This window comes from Oncorhynchus masou, chromosome 24 (genome assembly GCF_036934945.1).
Source record: "Oncorhynchus masou masou isolate Uvic2021 chromosome 24, UVic_Omas_1.1, whole genome shotgun sequence".
Taxonomy (NCBI): Eukaryota; Metazoa; Chordata; class Actinopteri; order Salmoniformes; family Salmonidae; genus Oncorhynchus; species Oncorhynchus masou.
Window position 1 is genome coordinate 43081799 of NC_088235.1, and position 16480 is coordinate 43098278.

A 16480-nucleotide genomic window follows, 5' to 3' on the forward strand; every position below is an offset into this window, starting at 1 on the left:
CAACTTAGTGTATGTATACTTCTGACCCACTGGAATTGTGATACAGTGAATTATAAGTGAAATAATCTGGCTGTAAACAATTGATGGAAAAATTACTTGTGTCATACACAAAGTAGATGTCCTAACCGACTTGCCAAAACTATATTTTTGTAATTAACAAGAAATTTGTGGAGTGGTTGAAAAACAAGTTTTAAATGACTCCAACCTAAGTGTATGTAAACTTCCAACTTCAACTGTGTGTGTGTGTTTGCTGTTTTTTTTTGCTTTGTCTTTGTATCTAAATGTGCCGAAATTGTGAAATTCCAATAAAAATACTCTCACAAAATAAAAATCCTGATTAATCTACACACAATACCCCATAATGACAAGGCAAAAACAGATTTTTAGAAATATTTGCAAATGTATTAACAATAAAAAATACCTTATTTACATAAGTATTCAGACCCTTTGATATGAGACACAAAATTGAGGTCAGGTGCATCCTGTTTCCATAGATCATCCTTGAGATGTTTCCATAACTTGATTGGAGACCAGCTGTGGTAAATTCAATTGATTGGACATGATTTGGAAAGGCAGACACCTGTCTATATAAGGTCTCACAGTTGACAGTGTATATCAGCGCAAAAACCAAGCTATGAGGTTGAAGGAATTGTTCATAGAGCTCAGATACAGGATTGTGTCGAGGCACAGATCTGAGGTAGGGTACCAGAAAATGTCTTCAGCATTGAAGGTCCCCAAGAATGCAGTGGCCTCCATTATTCTTAAATGGAACCACCAAGACTTTTCCTAGAGCTGGCCACCCGGCCAAACTGAGTCATCAGGGGAGAAGGGTCTTGGTCAGGGAGGTGACCATGAACCCGATGGTCACTCTGACAGAGTACTAGAGTTCCTCTGTGGCGATGGGAGAACCTTCCAGAAGGGCAACCATCTCTGCAGCTCTCCACCAATCAGGCCTTTATGGTAGCATGGCCAGACGGAAGCCACTCCTCAGTAAAATGCCACTTGGAGCTTGCCAAAAGGCACCTAAAGACTCTCAGACCATGAGAAACAAGTTTCTCTGGTCTGATTAAACCAAGATTGAACTCTTTGGCCTGAATGCCAAGCGTCATGTCTAGAGGAAACCTGGCACCATCCCTACGGTGAAGCATGGTAGTGGCAGCATCATGTTGTGGGGATGTTTTTCAGGATTGAGGCAAACATTCATGGAGCAAAGTACAGAGAGCTCCTTGATTAAAACCTACTCTGGGCCTCAGACTAGGGCGAAGGTTCACCTTCCAACAGGACAATGACCCTAAGAACACAGTCAAGACAATTAAGGAGTGGCTTCATGACAGATGTCTCTGAATGTCCTTGAGTGGCCCAGCCGGACCCCAGACTTGAACCTGATCGAACATCTTTGGAAAGACCAAAAAACAGCTGTGCAGCAACGCTCCCCATCCAACCTGACAGAGCTTGAGAAGATCTGCAGAGAAGAATGTGAGAAACTCCCTACATACAGGCATGCCAAGCTTGTCGCATCATAAATGTGCTAACATTTCTAAAAACCTGTTTTTCTTATCATTATAAGGGAGTGAGTGTAGATTGAAGAGAAAAAAAAACTATTTAATCAATTTTATAATAAGACTAAGGTAACAAAATGTGGAAAAGGTTAAGGTGTCTGAATAGTTTCCAAATGAATTGTAGATTTTATTTCAAGATATGGGTGTGGTTAACATTGGCTGCCATAAACTTTCATTTTACTGTGATCCCTGTAATAGAAACTGAAACTTAACTGAGAGCAATAAAAGGCACAGTCACGATCAGAAAACACACTTCATCTGAACAGGGACAGCTGGTATTTGAAAAAACAAGTCCTGATTTGAATTATGAGGTAAGCAATGGGGGGGGGGGGGGGGGGGGTTTAAGTAATTATTTTTTTGTTACAATTTCATTTGAGTATTTTTGAATATGATATGACCCCTTGGTAAGCAATCTTTTCATTCTTTAGTGCATTATCATATTATGTGTAACCGACGCGAAATGGTTAGCGGTGGTGCGCTCTAATATCGTTTCAAGCGGTGACGTCACTTGCTCTGAGACCTTGAAGTAGTGGTTCCCCTTGCTTTGCAAGGGCCGTGGCTTTTGTGGAACGATGGGTAACGATGCTTCGTGGGTGACTGTTGTTGATGTGTGCAGAGGGTCCCTGGTTCGCGCCCGGATTGGGGCGAGAGAACAGATTAACTTTATACTGTTACATATGCATAATTTGCTATATTCAAAATGTTTTCTTCTCATTGTGTAATACATTTATTTGCTATGAACTTTAAAGGCCCAGTGCAGTCGAAATGTACTTTTTCTTGTGTTTTATTTCATATTGTACAACAGCTGATGAAACAAAAGTGTGAAAACATTTGATCAGTGTTAATTCCTAATAGTTGCAAGTAGAAAAATACAAAATATACAGGACCTTCCAAATAGAAGGTTCGCAATGGCAGGAGTTACGGCTTTCCATGATGACTTCACTATGCTCTAAATTTGGTGATAGACCAATAAGAAAAAGAGTTCCAAACCTCTTTGCCAATAACATCCTGTTTTCAATTTCCCCCTCCCCACTCAGACCTCTCCCAGACAGTCCTAGCAAAAGTATTACTTGAGAATTCGTTGTTGTTTTTTTTGCAAAAAAGGTTTTAGTTGCCCATTTTAATGGACATCTATTACAGTAAGGTACTTAATGGTTGTCCAGAAATGATTTGATATTGATATAAAAACAGCTAAATTACTCTTTACATTTTCTCAAAATCAAAATCATTCTCAGTGACAGTGAGAACACCCTTGAAAAAAACCTAAAGAAACTGCAATGTCACTTCACCTGGGAGCTAAACAAGGAACAGGCTGACCTCAACCTCCTGGAGATAAAACTACGTGAAACGCTGGAAGTAGTTCAGGAGGGCTTTGAAGGCAATCTGAAAAGACACAGTTTAAACCTGCTGGCTTATATTAAACACCTAAAAGGTGAAGATAAGATAGCACTGGAATGCTTAGAAAAGGCAGAGAGGGAAAACGCTCATGGCGAGAGGCTGTGTGTAGTGACGTATGGAAACCTGGCCTGGGTCTGCCATCACATTGGAGATGACATAAGAGCAGACGGGTATATTCAGAAGCTGGAGGAGATACACAAGGCCTCTGCCACAGCCTCAACCTCTGTCCTGCTTGTGCCCAGAGAGGTCCACAGTGAAAAGGCCTGGTCCCTCCTCAAGTTCTCAAAGCACCACTACACAAGGTATCTAGATTAATTATTTATTATGTATATTGTAATAAAAGGCTGACTGATGACTGTTGGCTTTATGTACTGTTTAGTCTGATTTCACTTTTGGAAATCAATAACACCTCTCCTTTCAGTCCTTTTTCCTCATCTACCCTCCCCTCCTTCCCTCTTATCTCCCCTCACTCATCCTGTTTCTTTTCTTCCCTTCTCCTCTCCTTAGAGCCAAGGAGTGCTTTCAGGAGGCTCTGCAGATGGAGCCTGAAGATAAGGAGTGGAACTCGGGTTTTGCCTTCTCTCTGTTCCGCCAGGAGGGCCTGGTGACTAGGGAGGACCAGAGGCTCTCCTATGAGGATTCCCTTGCTGTTAAACAGCTGAATTATGTCCTGGAGCTCAACCCAGACAGTGCCATGACCAGGGTCTACCTGGGCCTGAAGTGCTACAAGAACCGGAGGAACGCAGAGGCCTGGGGTTACATGAGGAAGGCTCTGAGTCTGGCACCCTACGACCTCAGTGTGGTACTACAGGTGGGGAGAGAAGTTTAGGCTAAAAAGCATTCTAATGCTTTAAGATTAGGTCACATAACTCTGTGATGTGTTGGACCTATAGGTATTTTGGATTTAAAATGAACAGTTTCTGTCTGTATATGACTATCCAGCGTTGTGTGTATTAGTAGGGCATGCACAAAGTGTTATGCCTCCTGTTTCACTCCATTTAAAATGGGTTTCTCCTATTTTGTGCTTTCTGAACACCATTGAGCGCATCCTGACTGGTTGCATCACTGCCTGGTGTAGCAACTGCTCGGGCCTCCGACCGCAAGGCAAAACAGAGGGCATTGCGTACGGCTCAGTACATCACTGGGACCAAGCTTCCTGCCATCCAGGACCTATGTACCAGGCAGTGTCACAGGAAGGCCCAAAAAATTGTCAAACTCCAGCCACCCTAGTCATAGACTGTTCTCTCTGCTACCGCACTGCAAGCAGTACCGGAATGCCAAGTCGAGGTCCAAGAGGCTTCTTAACAGCTTCTATCCTCAAGCCATAAGACTCCTGAACATCTAATCAAATGGCTACCCAGACTACTTGTATTGCCCCCCCCCCCTTCTTTTATGCTGCTGCTACTCTCTGTTATTATCTATGCATAGTCACTTTAATTACTACCTACATGTACATATTACCTCAATTACCTCGACTAACCGGTGCCCCCGCACATTGACTCCGTACCTGTATGCCCTTTGTAAAGTCTTGCTATCGTTATTTTACTGCTGCTCTTTAATTACTTGTTCCTTTAATTTCTTATTCTTATTCATATTTTTTAAACTGCATTGTTGGTTAGGAGCTTGTAAGTAAGCATTTCACTGTAAGGTCTACACCTGTTGCATTCAATGCATGTGACTAATAACATTTCATTTGATTTGAGGTGGGGAGGTTCATGAAAAAGGAGCAGAGTTATGATGAAGCCCTGGCAGTGCTGCTTAGGATGCTGCCGAGGGCGCCAAACTCTTCCCGCCTGCACCACGAGATAGCCAACAACTACCGCTGGAGGGCTAAGCAGAGCGGAGACCCCCACAACCAAACACTGCTCAAACGCTGTGTGTTCCATCTGGAGGAGGGGGCACGCCTCAACCCCACACACATCTACCCTCAGGTTAGAGATACACACACACAGTGATAAACACACGCAGGACAGGGAAGCTACATCAAATCAAAGTGTAGTAGTCACATGCGCCGAATACAACAGGTATTACAGTGAAATGCTTACTCAAGAGCCCCTAACCAACAATGCAGTTTAAAAAAATATGCCTAAGGAATTTTTTTAAAGTAACTAGTAATTAAAAAGCAGCAGTAAAATAACAATAGCGAGACTATATACAGGGGGGTACCGGTACAGAGTCAACGTGCAGAGACATCGGTTATTTGAGGTAATGTGTACATGTAGGTAGAGTTACTAAAGTGACTATGCATAGATGATAACAACAGAGAGTAGCAGTGGTGTAAAAGGGGGAGGGGCAATGCAAATAGTCTGGGTAGCCATTTGATTAGGTGTTCAGGAGTCTTATGGCTTGGGGTTAGAAGCTGTTTAGAAGCCTCTTGGACCTAGACTTGGGACTCCGGGTACCGCTTGCTGTGCGGTAGCAGAGAGAACAGTCTATGACTTGGGTGGCTGGAGTCTTTGACAATTTTTAGGGCCTTCCTCTGACACTGCCTGTTATCGAGGTCCTGGATGGCAGGAAGCTTAGCCTCAGTGATGTACTGGGCCCTTTGCACTGCCCCCTGTAGTGCCTTGCAGTCGGAGGTCGAGCAGTTGCCACACCAGGCAGTGATGCAACCAGTTAGGACGCTCTCAATGGTGCAGCTGTTAAACCTTTTGAGGATTTGTGGACCTATGCCAAATCTTTTTAGTCTCGTGAGGGGGAAGAAGTTTTGTAGTGCCCTCTTCACGACTGGCTTGGTGTGTTTGGACCATGTTAGTTTGTTGGTGATGTGGACACCAAGGAACTTGAAGCTCTCAACCTGCTGCACTGCATCCCCGTCGATGAGAATGGGGGCGTGCTCAGTCATATTTTTCCTGTAGTCCACAATCATCTCCTCTCTCTTGATCATGTTGAGGGAGAGGTTGTTGTCCTGGCACCACACGGCCAGGTCTCTGACCTCTTCCCTATAGACTGTCTCGTTGTTGTCAGTGATCAGGCCTATCACTGTTGTGTCATCGGCAAACTTAATGATGGTGTTGAAGTCATGCCTGGTTGTGCAGTCATGAATAAATATGAAGTACAGGAGGGGACTGAGCATGCAACCCTGAAGGTCCTCTTTGTTAAGGATCAGCGTGACGGATATGTTGTTACATACCCTTACCACCTGGGGGCGACCCGTCAGGAAGTCCAGGATCCAGTTGCAGAGGGGGGTGTTTAGTCCCTGGGTCCTTAGCTTATTGATGAGCTTTGAGGGTACTATGGTGTTGACTGCTGAGCTGTAGTCAATGAATAGCATTCTCACGTTGGTGTTCCTTTTGTGCAGGTGGGAAACGGCAGTGTGGAGTGCAATAGGGATTGCATCATCTGTGGATCTGTTGGGACGGTATGCAAATTAGAGTGGGTCTAGGGTTTCTAAGATAATGGTGTTGATGTGAGCCATGACCAGCATTTCAAAGCACTTCATGGATACATAAATGAGTGCTTCGGGTTGGTAGTCATTTAGGCAGGTTACCCTAGTGTTCTTGGGCACAGGCACTGTGGGGGTCTGCTTAAAACATGTTAGTTTACAGACTCAGGCAGGGAGATATTAAAAATGTCAGTGTAGACACTTGCCAGTTGGTCAGTGCATGCTCGCAGTACATGTCCTGGTAATCCGTCTGGCCCAGCGGCCTTGCGAATGTTGACCTGTTTAAAGGTTTTACTCACATCGGCTGCGAAGAGTGTGATCACGCAGTCTTCCGGAACAGCTGGTGCTCTCATACGTGTTCCAGTGTTATTTGCCTCGAAGCGAGCATTTAAGTAGTTTAGCTCTTCTGGTAGGCATGTGTCACTGGGCAGCTCTCGGCTGTGCTTACGTTTTGTAGTCTGTAATGGTTTGCAAGCCCTGCCACATCCGACGAGCGTCAGAGCCAGTCTAGTACAATTTGATCTTAGTCTTGTATTGAAGCTTTGCCTGTTTTATGGTTTGTAGGAGGGCATAGCGGGATTTCTTATAAGCTTCCGGGTTAGAGTCCCGCTCCTTGAAAGTGGCAGCTCTAGCCTTTAGCTCAGTGCGGATGTTGCCTGTAATCCATGGCTTCTGGTTGGGGTGTGTACACACGGTCACTGTGGGGACAACGTCATCGAGGCACTTATTGATGAAGCCAGTAACTGATGTGGTGTACTCAATGCCGTCGGAGGAATCCCATAACAGTCTGTGCTAGCAAAACAGTCCTGTAGCTTAGCATCTGCTTCAGCTGACCACTTTTTTATTGATCTGGACACTTATGCTTCCCCCCATTTAAGCAGGAATCTGGAGGATAGAATTATGGTCAGATTTGCCAAATGGAGAGGTTTGTATGCATCTCTGTGTGTGGAGTAAAAGTGATCCAGACGTTTTTTCCCCCTGGTTGCACATTTAACATACTGCCAGAAATTTGGTAAAACCGATTTAAGTTTCCCTGCATTAAAGTCCCCGGCTACTTGGAGCGCCGACTATGGGTGAACGTTTTCATGTTTGCTTATGGTGGAATACAGCTCATTCAATGCTGTCTTGGTGCCAGCCTACGACTGTGGTGGTATATAAACAGCTACGGAAAAAATACAGATGAAAACTCTCTAGGTGGGGCGGCAGGGTAGCCTAGTGGTTAGAGCGTTGGACTAGTAACCGGAAGGTTGCGAGTTCAAACCCCCGAGCTGACAAGGTACAAATCTGTCGTTCTGCCCCTGAACAGGCAGTTAACCCACTGTTCCCAGGCCGTCATTGAAAATAAGAATTTGTTCTTAACTGACTTGCCTGGTTAAATAAAGGTAAAATTAAAAAAAGGTAGATAGTGTGGTCTACAGCTTATCATGAGATACTCTACCTCAGGCGAGCAATAGCTCGAGACCTCCTTAGATATCATGCACCAGCTGTTATTTACAAAAATACATAGTCCACCGCCCCTTGTCTTACCAGACTAGTCTGTCCGTGCAGCGTATAACCAGCCAGCTGTATGTAGCTAGTGTTGTCGTTCAGCCACGACTCTGTGAAGCATAAGATATTACAGTTTCGAATGTCCTGTTAGTAGTTTAATCTTCCGTGTAGGTCATCTATTTTATTGTCCAAAGATTGCACGTTTGCTAGCAGAATGGAAGGAAGTGGGGGTTTATTCGATCGCCTACGAATTCTCAGAAGGCAGCCAGCCCTCCGGACCCTTTTTCTCCAACTTCTCTTCACGCATATCAAGGGGATCTGGGCCTGTTCCCGAAAAAGCAGTATATTGTTCACGTCCGGCTCGTCAGACTCGTTAAAGGAAAAAAAAGATTTTGCCAGTCCGTGGTGAGTAATCGCAGTCCTGATGCCCAGAAGTTATTTTTGGTCATAAGAGACGGTATCGGCAGCATTATGTACAAAATAAGTTTTGAAAAATATGTTATAAACAAAAAAACAAAAAAATTGGTTGGGGACATACACTATTATCACTGATTTACCACATCCATTCTCCTCTCGACTCTGACCCAGGTGATATTCAAATACTTTCTTTATCACTGAGTTATGGTAATAATATCCAAACAAGACAATCTCCTCCTCTCCCCCAGGTGGAGCTGGCTGTGAGGTATTCAGAGCTGAAGGACACCAGTAAGGCCATGGAGAAGTTCCAAGAGCTGTGGTCCCGGTCAGATCTGAAGCCCTCCGACCGCCAGGCCTGGCACCGCATGTATGGTGACGTCCAGCTCTACCACCTGGGCTCTGAGAAGACCGCTGTCAACCACTACAAGGAGGGCATGAGGCTCTATAAAATATCAACTGAATGGAGTCAGTGTAGAAGAAGGCTGCTTAAAGTGCTGAGGTTTAACAAGGAGAGGAGAGGAGATGACCCCTATGATATCAGAGAGTTTGTTGACTCATTCAAGAGAGGGGTTTTTAATGTGGAGGACGCTGGGGTGTCGACACTGACACCGGGCCACCCCTAGTCCACTTCATAATGAGTAGCCTTCCACTTTACCATCAACAGCTCTTTACATGTTTGATCCTTCATAATAACAATTTGCTGATAATGCATTTAATATACACTGAGTACTCCAAACATTAGGAACACCTTCCTAATATTGACTCCCCCCCCCCCCTTTGGCCTCAGAACAACCTCAATTCGGCTGGGCATGGACTCTACAAGGTGTCGATCCTATCCCATGTTGACTCCAATGCCTTTGGGTGGTGGACCATTCTTCATTCACATGGGAAACTCAAGAGTGGAAAAATCCAGCAGCGTTGCAGTTCTTAACACAAACCGGTGTGCCTGGCACCGACTACAATTCCCTGTTCAAAGGCAATTCAATATTTTGTCTTGCCCATTCATCCTCTGAATGGCATACATACACAATCCATGTCTCAATTGTCTCAAGGCTTAAAAATCTTTATTTAACCTGTCTCCTCCCCTTCATCTACACTGATTGAAGTGGATTTAACAAGTGACATCAATAAGGGATCATAGCTTTCACCTGGATTCACCTGGTCAGTCCTTGTCATGTGTATATACTGACTGACTTTCACTTGGTCTAAAAAGCACTTTACATACACTTTTTTGTATAGGGGGTGGGGTGAAGGGAATTAGGGGTGACTAATAAAATACTATGTTACCCCTCAAATTGAAATATATAAATATAATATATTTAAATATAAACATTTTGCATATGACATTGTTTAAAATAAGTGAATCACTGTGCATGCTATTCTAACATACAGCTGAGAAGTGACATGGATTTAAGTGGTAATTTTTGTAAAGATTTACTATTTCACAATAAAAAATATGTTTGCTGATACATTGTTTTCTCTTATTGCAGCCAGTGACCGTAAACACATATTTACTAATCTCTCTCTCTATGAGGTTTTTATATCTCATCAATAGTGTAAAAGGCTATCCTTCATCTGATATCATATATTATTCACTTAAATATATCACTGATTTCTATGGGGCAACCTACATAAAGTAAAACATTGCTTGTAGTGAGGTGTGAAGAATGGCTGCATCAGTGGAACACATCCAAGTCATTTGTCTGATTTCTGGCTTTTCAGCCAGCCTGTCTGTGCCAAGACTTGTGCATTTGTCCTCATATAGACATTTGTAAAAAGGTGCAAGGTTAAAAGTGCTGCTTGATTGAGAAATGGGAGTGGTTATGTCTAGGCCTATGGTGATTCTTGTATGACTATTTTACACGTTCATTACAGTAGTCTCGTGTAGGCCTATACAGTAATATTACAAGCAAAGCAAATTCAGCCAAACCAGAATGTACAACCACTTTCCATAATATTAAGAAAATCATCAAAACAAGGAAAGCTTTAGCCCCTTGAATAAAACAATAGTCTGAACACTTAAAATGTATTAAAGATGCATTAGACTTGAGATTTTGAGGTGTCATTGTAGACTACAGACGTTTTTAAGGGAAATGCTCTCCTACGGGCTACGTCACTGCTGTCTGCGACAAAACAATGAGGGAGAGAGAGAGATAGACCGCGCGCGTTGGCAGGCAATCAAGCCTACAGCTGATTCAATACATTTTCAGCACTATGGACAGTTCCATTTTGCAGCGCGAGCGGACAGAGGGGGTATAAAAGATAGGAGCAGCACTACTTAGCCTACCAACAACGCTGAGACAACTGAGGCAACATGAGCCACCAAATTGAGTATCGGTCGGGTTCTCCACATAGAAGAGCTCAAGATGACTATTCCCGCTATCAACACAAACTGACCGGATCCCCCTCGGCGTCCAGAACCTTTATAGGTTTTGGGTCGGCTACCGCATTTATGAACAGAGGATATGCGGCGACGCCGAAGAGCGAATTCGGATCGGTTCCGAGATCGGATATCTTTTTAGATTTATCAAACACGTTTACCGGGGTGTTGACGAAAATTAATGAGAAAGAACTGCTCCATGGGCTGAACGGCCGTTTCACCGGGTTCATCGAGAAGGTGCATCATTTGGAGCACCAAAATGAATTGCTCGAGAGGGAAATCGAGGAACTCAAACAGAAGGCACAGTCACCCGCATCTCTGGCACAGGAGCACGAGTCGGAGCTTATGGATCTGAGGAAACTAGTGCATGACATCACCCTTCAGAAGCGTCAGATCGTGATAGAACATCAGAACCTGGAGGAAGACTTCCTCACCTTGAGAGACAAATACGACCAGGAGGCTCGTGAACGCTCGGATGCAGAGAAAGGCATCCTGGTGCTGAAAAAGGACGCCAACGACGCATACCTGGCAAAACTTCAGCTGGACAAGAAAGCGCAATCTCTGGTGGACGAGATTCACTTCCTGAAGAAAAACCATGAGGACGAGGTGTTGGAGATGGTGGCCCAGATCCACGAGTCTCAGGTGACGGTCGAGAGGCATGCCTTTGCAAAACCCGATATCACTGCGGCTCTCCGGGACATCCGTGCACAGTTGGAAGGTCACGCCGCCTCTGACATCCTTGAGGTCGAGGAGAGTTTCCGTGTCCAGTTCACAAAGTTGACAAAAGCGGCAGAGAGCAACAGAAAGGCGCTAAAGGCAACACAGCAGGAGATCCAGGAGAACAGGAGGCGCTTCCAAGGGAAGAACATTGAACTGGACTGCGCGAAAGGAACGAGAGAGGCCCTGGGAAAACAACTACATGAGCTGGAGGAGCGTCACTATTCGGAAATGATTCATTACCAGGTAGGCTATGGTTTATTTTGTACCTCTAATAATTTATTGCAAATAAACATATGCATTTGTATGATGACTCCTGCTTTTCTGTCCAGGACACTGTCAGGCAGCTGGAGAATGAGCTGACTAATGCTAAACTAGACATGTCTGGCCACCTGAGAGAGTACCAGGACCTGCTGAATGTCAAAATGGCTTTGGATGTGGAGATTCTCTCTTACAGGTAAGAGACAAACTCTTTCTCTCTCACTAGATAAGGAAACATGTGTGGAGCTTGTTTTGGTCATTTTGAATATCAAAGTCTAGCCATACAATATGCTTGACAAAGGAAAATACCATGTGTTATTTTTTATTTAACCTTTATTTAATTAGCCAAATCAGTAAAGAACAAATTCTTATTTACAATGACGGCCTACCCCTGCCAAACCCTAACCCGGACGATGCTGGGCAAATTGTGTGCCGCCCTATGGGACTCCCAATCATGGCTATTTGTGATACAGTCCTGGAATCCAACCAAGGTCTGTAGTGACGCTTCTAGCACTGAGATGGAGTGCTTTAGACTGCTGCGCCACTCGGGAGTTTTAGTGTGTTCCTGGATCTATTTCTGGGGATAACCAGGGGGTGCACCTTTTATTCTACCCCATCACTAACACATTTGAAAATGTGCAAAACTGTCATAGTGTTAGTGAGTGATCACTACAAACACAGTTAATAACGGATAACAAAAAAAAAGAAACAGTAGACATTTTATAGAAATAGAGGAAGTTTGATTTCATATTAAACACATCAAATGAACAGACCATGGCTTATATCACAATACACAATGACACTTTAGTCATAATATGGATATTGAGACACATCTACACAAATTTGGACATATCCATATTATTGTCATGATGGTAATCACGCCAAATAAGTCTCTGTCTCCCTATAGGAAACTTCTGGAAGGAGAGGAGTTCCATCTGTCCACCATCTCTGACACCCACATCTCCATGCCCTACATCTACCGCCAGTCCCCTGTCTACACCCTTTCTTCCCTGGCCCGGCAGGGAGGGCCCACACGCAGGTCAGAGCCCCAGTACAAGTTTGTAGAGGAGATCATCACTGAGACCACCAGAGAGGTGGAGTCCGAGTTTGAGGAGACAGGCTCTGAGGAGACAGGAGAGGGAGAGAAGGAGGGAGAGGAGAGTGACAAAGCTGAAAGAAGGAGTAAGGAAGAGGAGGATGAGGAGAAAGTGGAAGATGTAGGTAAAGTGGATCTTAAAGTGGATGCCCCAGAGAAAGAGGGGGAACAGGAGGAAGAGTCTAAGGGCCAGCAGATAGAAACATCAGCAGAGGTTGAGGTAAATGGAGATGGAGTTAACACTAGCAAGGGAGAAAATGGAGAGGAAGGAGATGACAAAGGAGAGGAGGACATTGACACAGGTGACAATACACAAAGTGAAGTCAAATCAGCTAAGGCCACCAGTGAGGAAGAGAAGGAAAAACTGGACACAACAGAGGAGATAGACGGTGAGATAAAAGATGTGGGGGAGCCATTAGAAAACGATAACATCCCAAAACATGACAAGTCCCTGCCAGAGGTTCCCATGAAGGGTGACATTTCCATAGAACCCAAAACTTCAGAGTCAGAGGATATTCAAACAGAAAGTTCAATAAAGGGTGAACCACAGGTCCCCACAGAGGACATCTCCAAAGAGCCCAAAAAGGTGTCAGAGGAGAGCAAAAAAGAAAGCCCATCAAAAGAGAAAAAAGAGGTAGATCTGAAAGAGCAGAGCGCCCTAGCACTGGAGCAGAAGCCTGATCAGAAGGTGCACAGAGAATCAGACCAACTTCAAGAGGCAGAGAGTGCTGTGGCAACACAAGAAGAGGATCTCCCTGAGCCCACAGAGAAGGACATGAAATCCCATGATATCACTGCTGAGCTGAAAAACAGCTCCACCAAGGAGACATGGGGACAGGTGAAGTCACCAGATGATTCTGGTGTAAAAACTACACAGGATGACAAAACAGTAGGAGGTACAATTTCAGCCAGACTTCCCAGCACAACAACTGAGTGTGAGGAAGAGCCTGTGCCACAGACCCCTGAAAAGGAGGTGGGTCTGACAGAGCCAAAAATGAGCAGCAATGATGATAGTGTAAAATCTGTTGAGCAGAATGAATCTAATGTCAGTGAAAATTTCACAAATGATATCACAACAGCTGAGGAAAAAGTGAAAGAATCTGATACATCCTCTAAACTAGACACAACTATCTCCCTTAAAGAGGAAACAACCCCACAACCAGAGCCAACCGTCACCCCCAAAGAAGAAACATCCCAAAAAATGGACCCAATGGTCATCCCCAAGAACGAGACATCACCTAAACCAGACCCCACAGTCACCCCTAAAGAAGAAACATCACAATCAGACCCAACCATTACCCCTAAAGAAGAGCTATCCCCTAAACCAGAACCAGCAGTCACCCTTAATGAAGAAACTTCCCTAAAATCAGAATCAGCACTCACCCCTAAAGAAACTTTCCCCAAACCAGCCCCAACTATCACCCCCAAAGAGACCTCCCCTAAACCAGAAACAACCACCACTCCTAAAGAAGGAACTTTCCCAAATCCAGAACCAGCAATCACACCTAAAGAAACTTCCCCAAAACCAGCTTCAATCATCACCCCTATAGAAAAATCTTCCCAAAAACCAGAGCCAGCAGTCACCCCTAAAGAAGACACTTCCCCCAAACCAGAATCAACCATCACCCCAAAATATGAAATATCCCCTAAACCAGCCCCAACCGTTACCCCTAAAGCAGAAACATGCCCAAAACCAGACCCAACCGTCACCCCTAAAGAAGAAACAAGCCCAAAACCAGACCCAATCGTCACCCCTAAAGAAGAAACAAGTCCAAAACCAGACCCAATCGTCACCCCTAAAGCAGAAACATACCCAAAACCAGACCCAACCGTCACCCCTAAAGAAGAAACAAGCCCAAAACCAGACCCAATCGTCACCCCTAAAGAAGAAACAAGCCCAAAACCAACCCCAAACATCACCCCTAAAGAAGAAACTTCACCAAAGTCTGAACCAGCAGTCACCCCTAAAGAAGGAACTTCCCCCAAATCAGCCTCAAACGTCACAACTAAAGAGGAGACCTCCCCTAAACCAGAATCAACCATCACCCCAAAATATGAAATATCCCCTAAACCAGCCCCAACCGTTACCCCTAAAGAAGAAACATCCCCTAAACCGGCCCCAACCATCAATCCTACCGAGATCACCCCTAAAGATGAAATATCCCTATCAAACGTAATCATTACCCTAGAATCAACGACCACCCCGACAGAGAGTGAAACGATCAGCAGTGGAGGCAAAGCTGAGACTGTCACACCACCAGAGAAACAGGTGCCTTCCGTTGCAAAGAGCAAGGACTCACACAGAGAGGCGCCAGAGAGCAGCACAACTCAGGAGAAACCAGAGGAAAGTACGGCTAAAGAGCCTGAGAAGGTTACGGATCCCAACGATGAAACCCCAAAGACAGAGAACGTGAAGACCAAGGCCTCTGAGGAAAAACCTGAACATGTGGAGATATCTATTACAAAGACATCGCCAGTGAAAGAACAGGATGTATCAACCATGGGTTTGAAAGAGAAAACTGTTGACGGGAAGACAACAGAAGGGGCACAATCTAAAATAGACGAGAAAGGCTTTACAAGAGGTGATGAAGACAGCAAAGATGACAAAACTGTGAAGAAGACATCAACAGGGCAAGCTGCTCAGCCAATTGCAGAAAAGCAAGCTAAACCTAAAACCTGGGACTTAACCTCTTTTTAGAAAGACCAGATTTAGAGGTCAGTAGACGTTTTCTGTAAACCTGCATGATTAGTGCAAGCCTTCAAAGCAATATGAGAACTGCTCCACCTTGAAAGATTAACTGACGCTTAATATGTTCAGTATCATAATTCATAACTGTCAATTATGAGACCATTAAAGAGCTCCTGTGAGATATGTACTGCAATATGGAATGTAACAAATCAAAAGCTGTATTTTGCTGTTCCTATTTTCTTCTGCCCAAGCGATGATGGGAATTGGGATGATAATGTTCATGGTTGATAATGTGATTTGATAATGCCTGAATAAGCCAAGAAATAAATGCTATTGGAAGAGCACTTCTGTTTCCAGCTATTCTAACTTGCTGTGCTGTATTCCACCTGATAAGATGCACCACATAACAGCTTTGCCTTTACATCAGTGTCCCCATGATGAAACAGAGGTACTTTAGGGTCACCCAGTTGCTCATAAAAGTGCCTTATAGTCAGGTCTTTATATAGACCAACGTATCTGGATAAGGTGACCCTCAATTCATCAGCTTTGAAAGTGTGCTGCTGACACACCACATTGTTGAACTGCCTTGTTCCCTGACCCTCACAATCTTTTACCCATGAGAGGTTGTCTATAGCCCAGCTTCCAGGCCAACTATACTGAACAAAAATAAATGCAACATGTAAAGTTTTCATGAGCTGAAGTAAAATATCCCATACATTTTACATAAACACAAAATGCTTATTTCTCTCAAATGTTGTGCATACATTTGTTTACATACCTGTTAGTGAGCATTTCTACTTTGCCAAGATAATCCATCCACAACCCCAGACGACGTGTAACCACGCCAGCCCAGGACCTCCACATCCAGCTTCTTCACCTGCGGGATTTTCTGAGACCAGCCACCCGGACAGCTTATGAAACTGTGGTTTTGCACAACAGATGAGTCAGAAACCGTCTCAGGGAAGCTCAGCTGCATGCTCATCATCCTCACCAGGGTCTTGAACCGACTTCAGTGGGTAAATACTCCCCTTCGATGGCCACTGGCACGCTGCAGAAGTGCGCTCTTCAATGATGAATCCTGGTTTCAACT

General features: G+C 44.4%; 2 protein-coding genes across 5 annotated transcripts; both read left to right on the top strand.

The window, feature by feature from the left end:
* Positions 1-1787: 1787 nt before the first annotated feature.
* ifit8 (interferon-induced protein with tetratricopeptide repeats 8) lies at positions 1788-9716 on the top strand. 4 transcript variants are annotated; one of them, XM_064933986.1, is made up of 6 exons: positions 1788-1870; positions 2795-3259; positions 3465-3768; positions 4661-4888; positions 6259-6318; positions 8496-9716. In XM_064933986.1, the coding sequence occupies exons 1-6, from the start codon at positions 1866-1868 to the stop codon at positions 8868-8870; spliced, it is 1437 nt and encodes a 478-aa protein (XP_064790058.1). In that variant the 5' UTR covers positions 1788-1865; the 3' UTR covers positions 8871-9716. The 4 variants fall into 4 exon arrangements, with proteins under 4 accessions (XP_064790058.1, XP_064790059.1, XP_064790060.1 ...); XM_064933987.1 differs by lacking the exon at positions 6259-6318; XM_064933988.1 differs by lacking the exon at positions 4661-4888.
* Positions 9717-10395: 679 nt separating this feature from the next.
* LOC135512211 (neurofilament heavy polypeptide-like) lies at positions 10396-15732 on the top strand. The gene is made up of 3 exons (XM_064933985.1): positions 10396-11590; positions 11677-11801; positions 12513-15732. Exons 1-3 carry the CDS (start codon positions 10562-10564, stop codon positions 15397-15399), a joined length of 4041 nt encoding a protein of 1346 aa, XP_064790057.1. The 5' UTR covers positions 10396-10561; the 3' UTR covers positions 15400-15732.
* The last annotated feature ends 748 nt before the right edge of the window (positions 15733-16480 follow it).

Bases quoted from the DNA above. Each gene is read 5' to 3' on its own strand.
- ifit8 (XM_064933986.1), top strand. The intron at 3,260-3,464 runs GTATCTAGATTA...TCCTCTCCTTAG, and splicing joins TCAAAGCACCACTACACAAG to AGCCAAGGAGTGCTTTCAGG. The intron at 4,889-6,258 runs GTTAGAGATACA...CCTTTTGTGCAG, and splicing joins CCACACACATCTACCCTCAG to GTGGGAAACGGCAGTGTGGA.
- LOC135512211 (XM_064933985.1), top strand. From the start codon at position 10,562: ATGAGCCACCAAATTGAGTATCGGTCGGGTTCTCCACATAGAAGAGCT. The intron at 11,591-11,676 runs GTAGGCTATGGT...TTTTCTGTCCAG, and splicing joins CGGAAATGATTCATTACCAG to GACACTGTCAGGCAGCTGGA. The intron at 11,802-12,512 runs GTAAGAGACAAA...GTCTCCCTATAG, and splicing joins GTGGAGATTCTCTCTTACAG to GAAACTTCTGGAAGGAGAGG.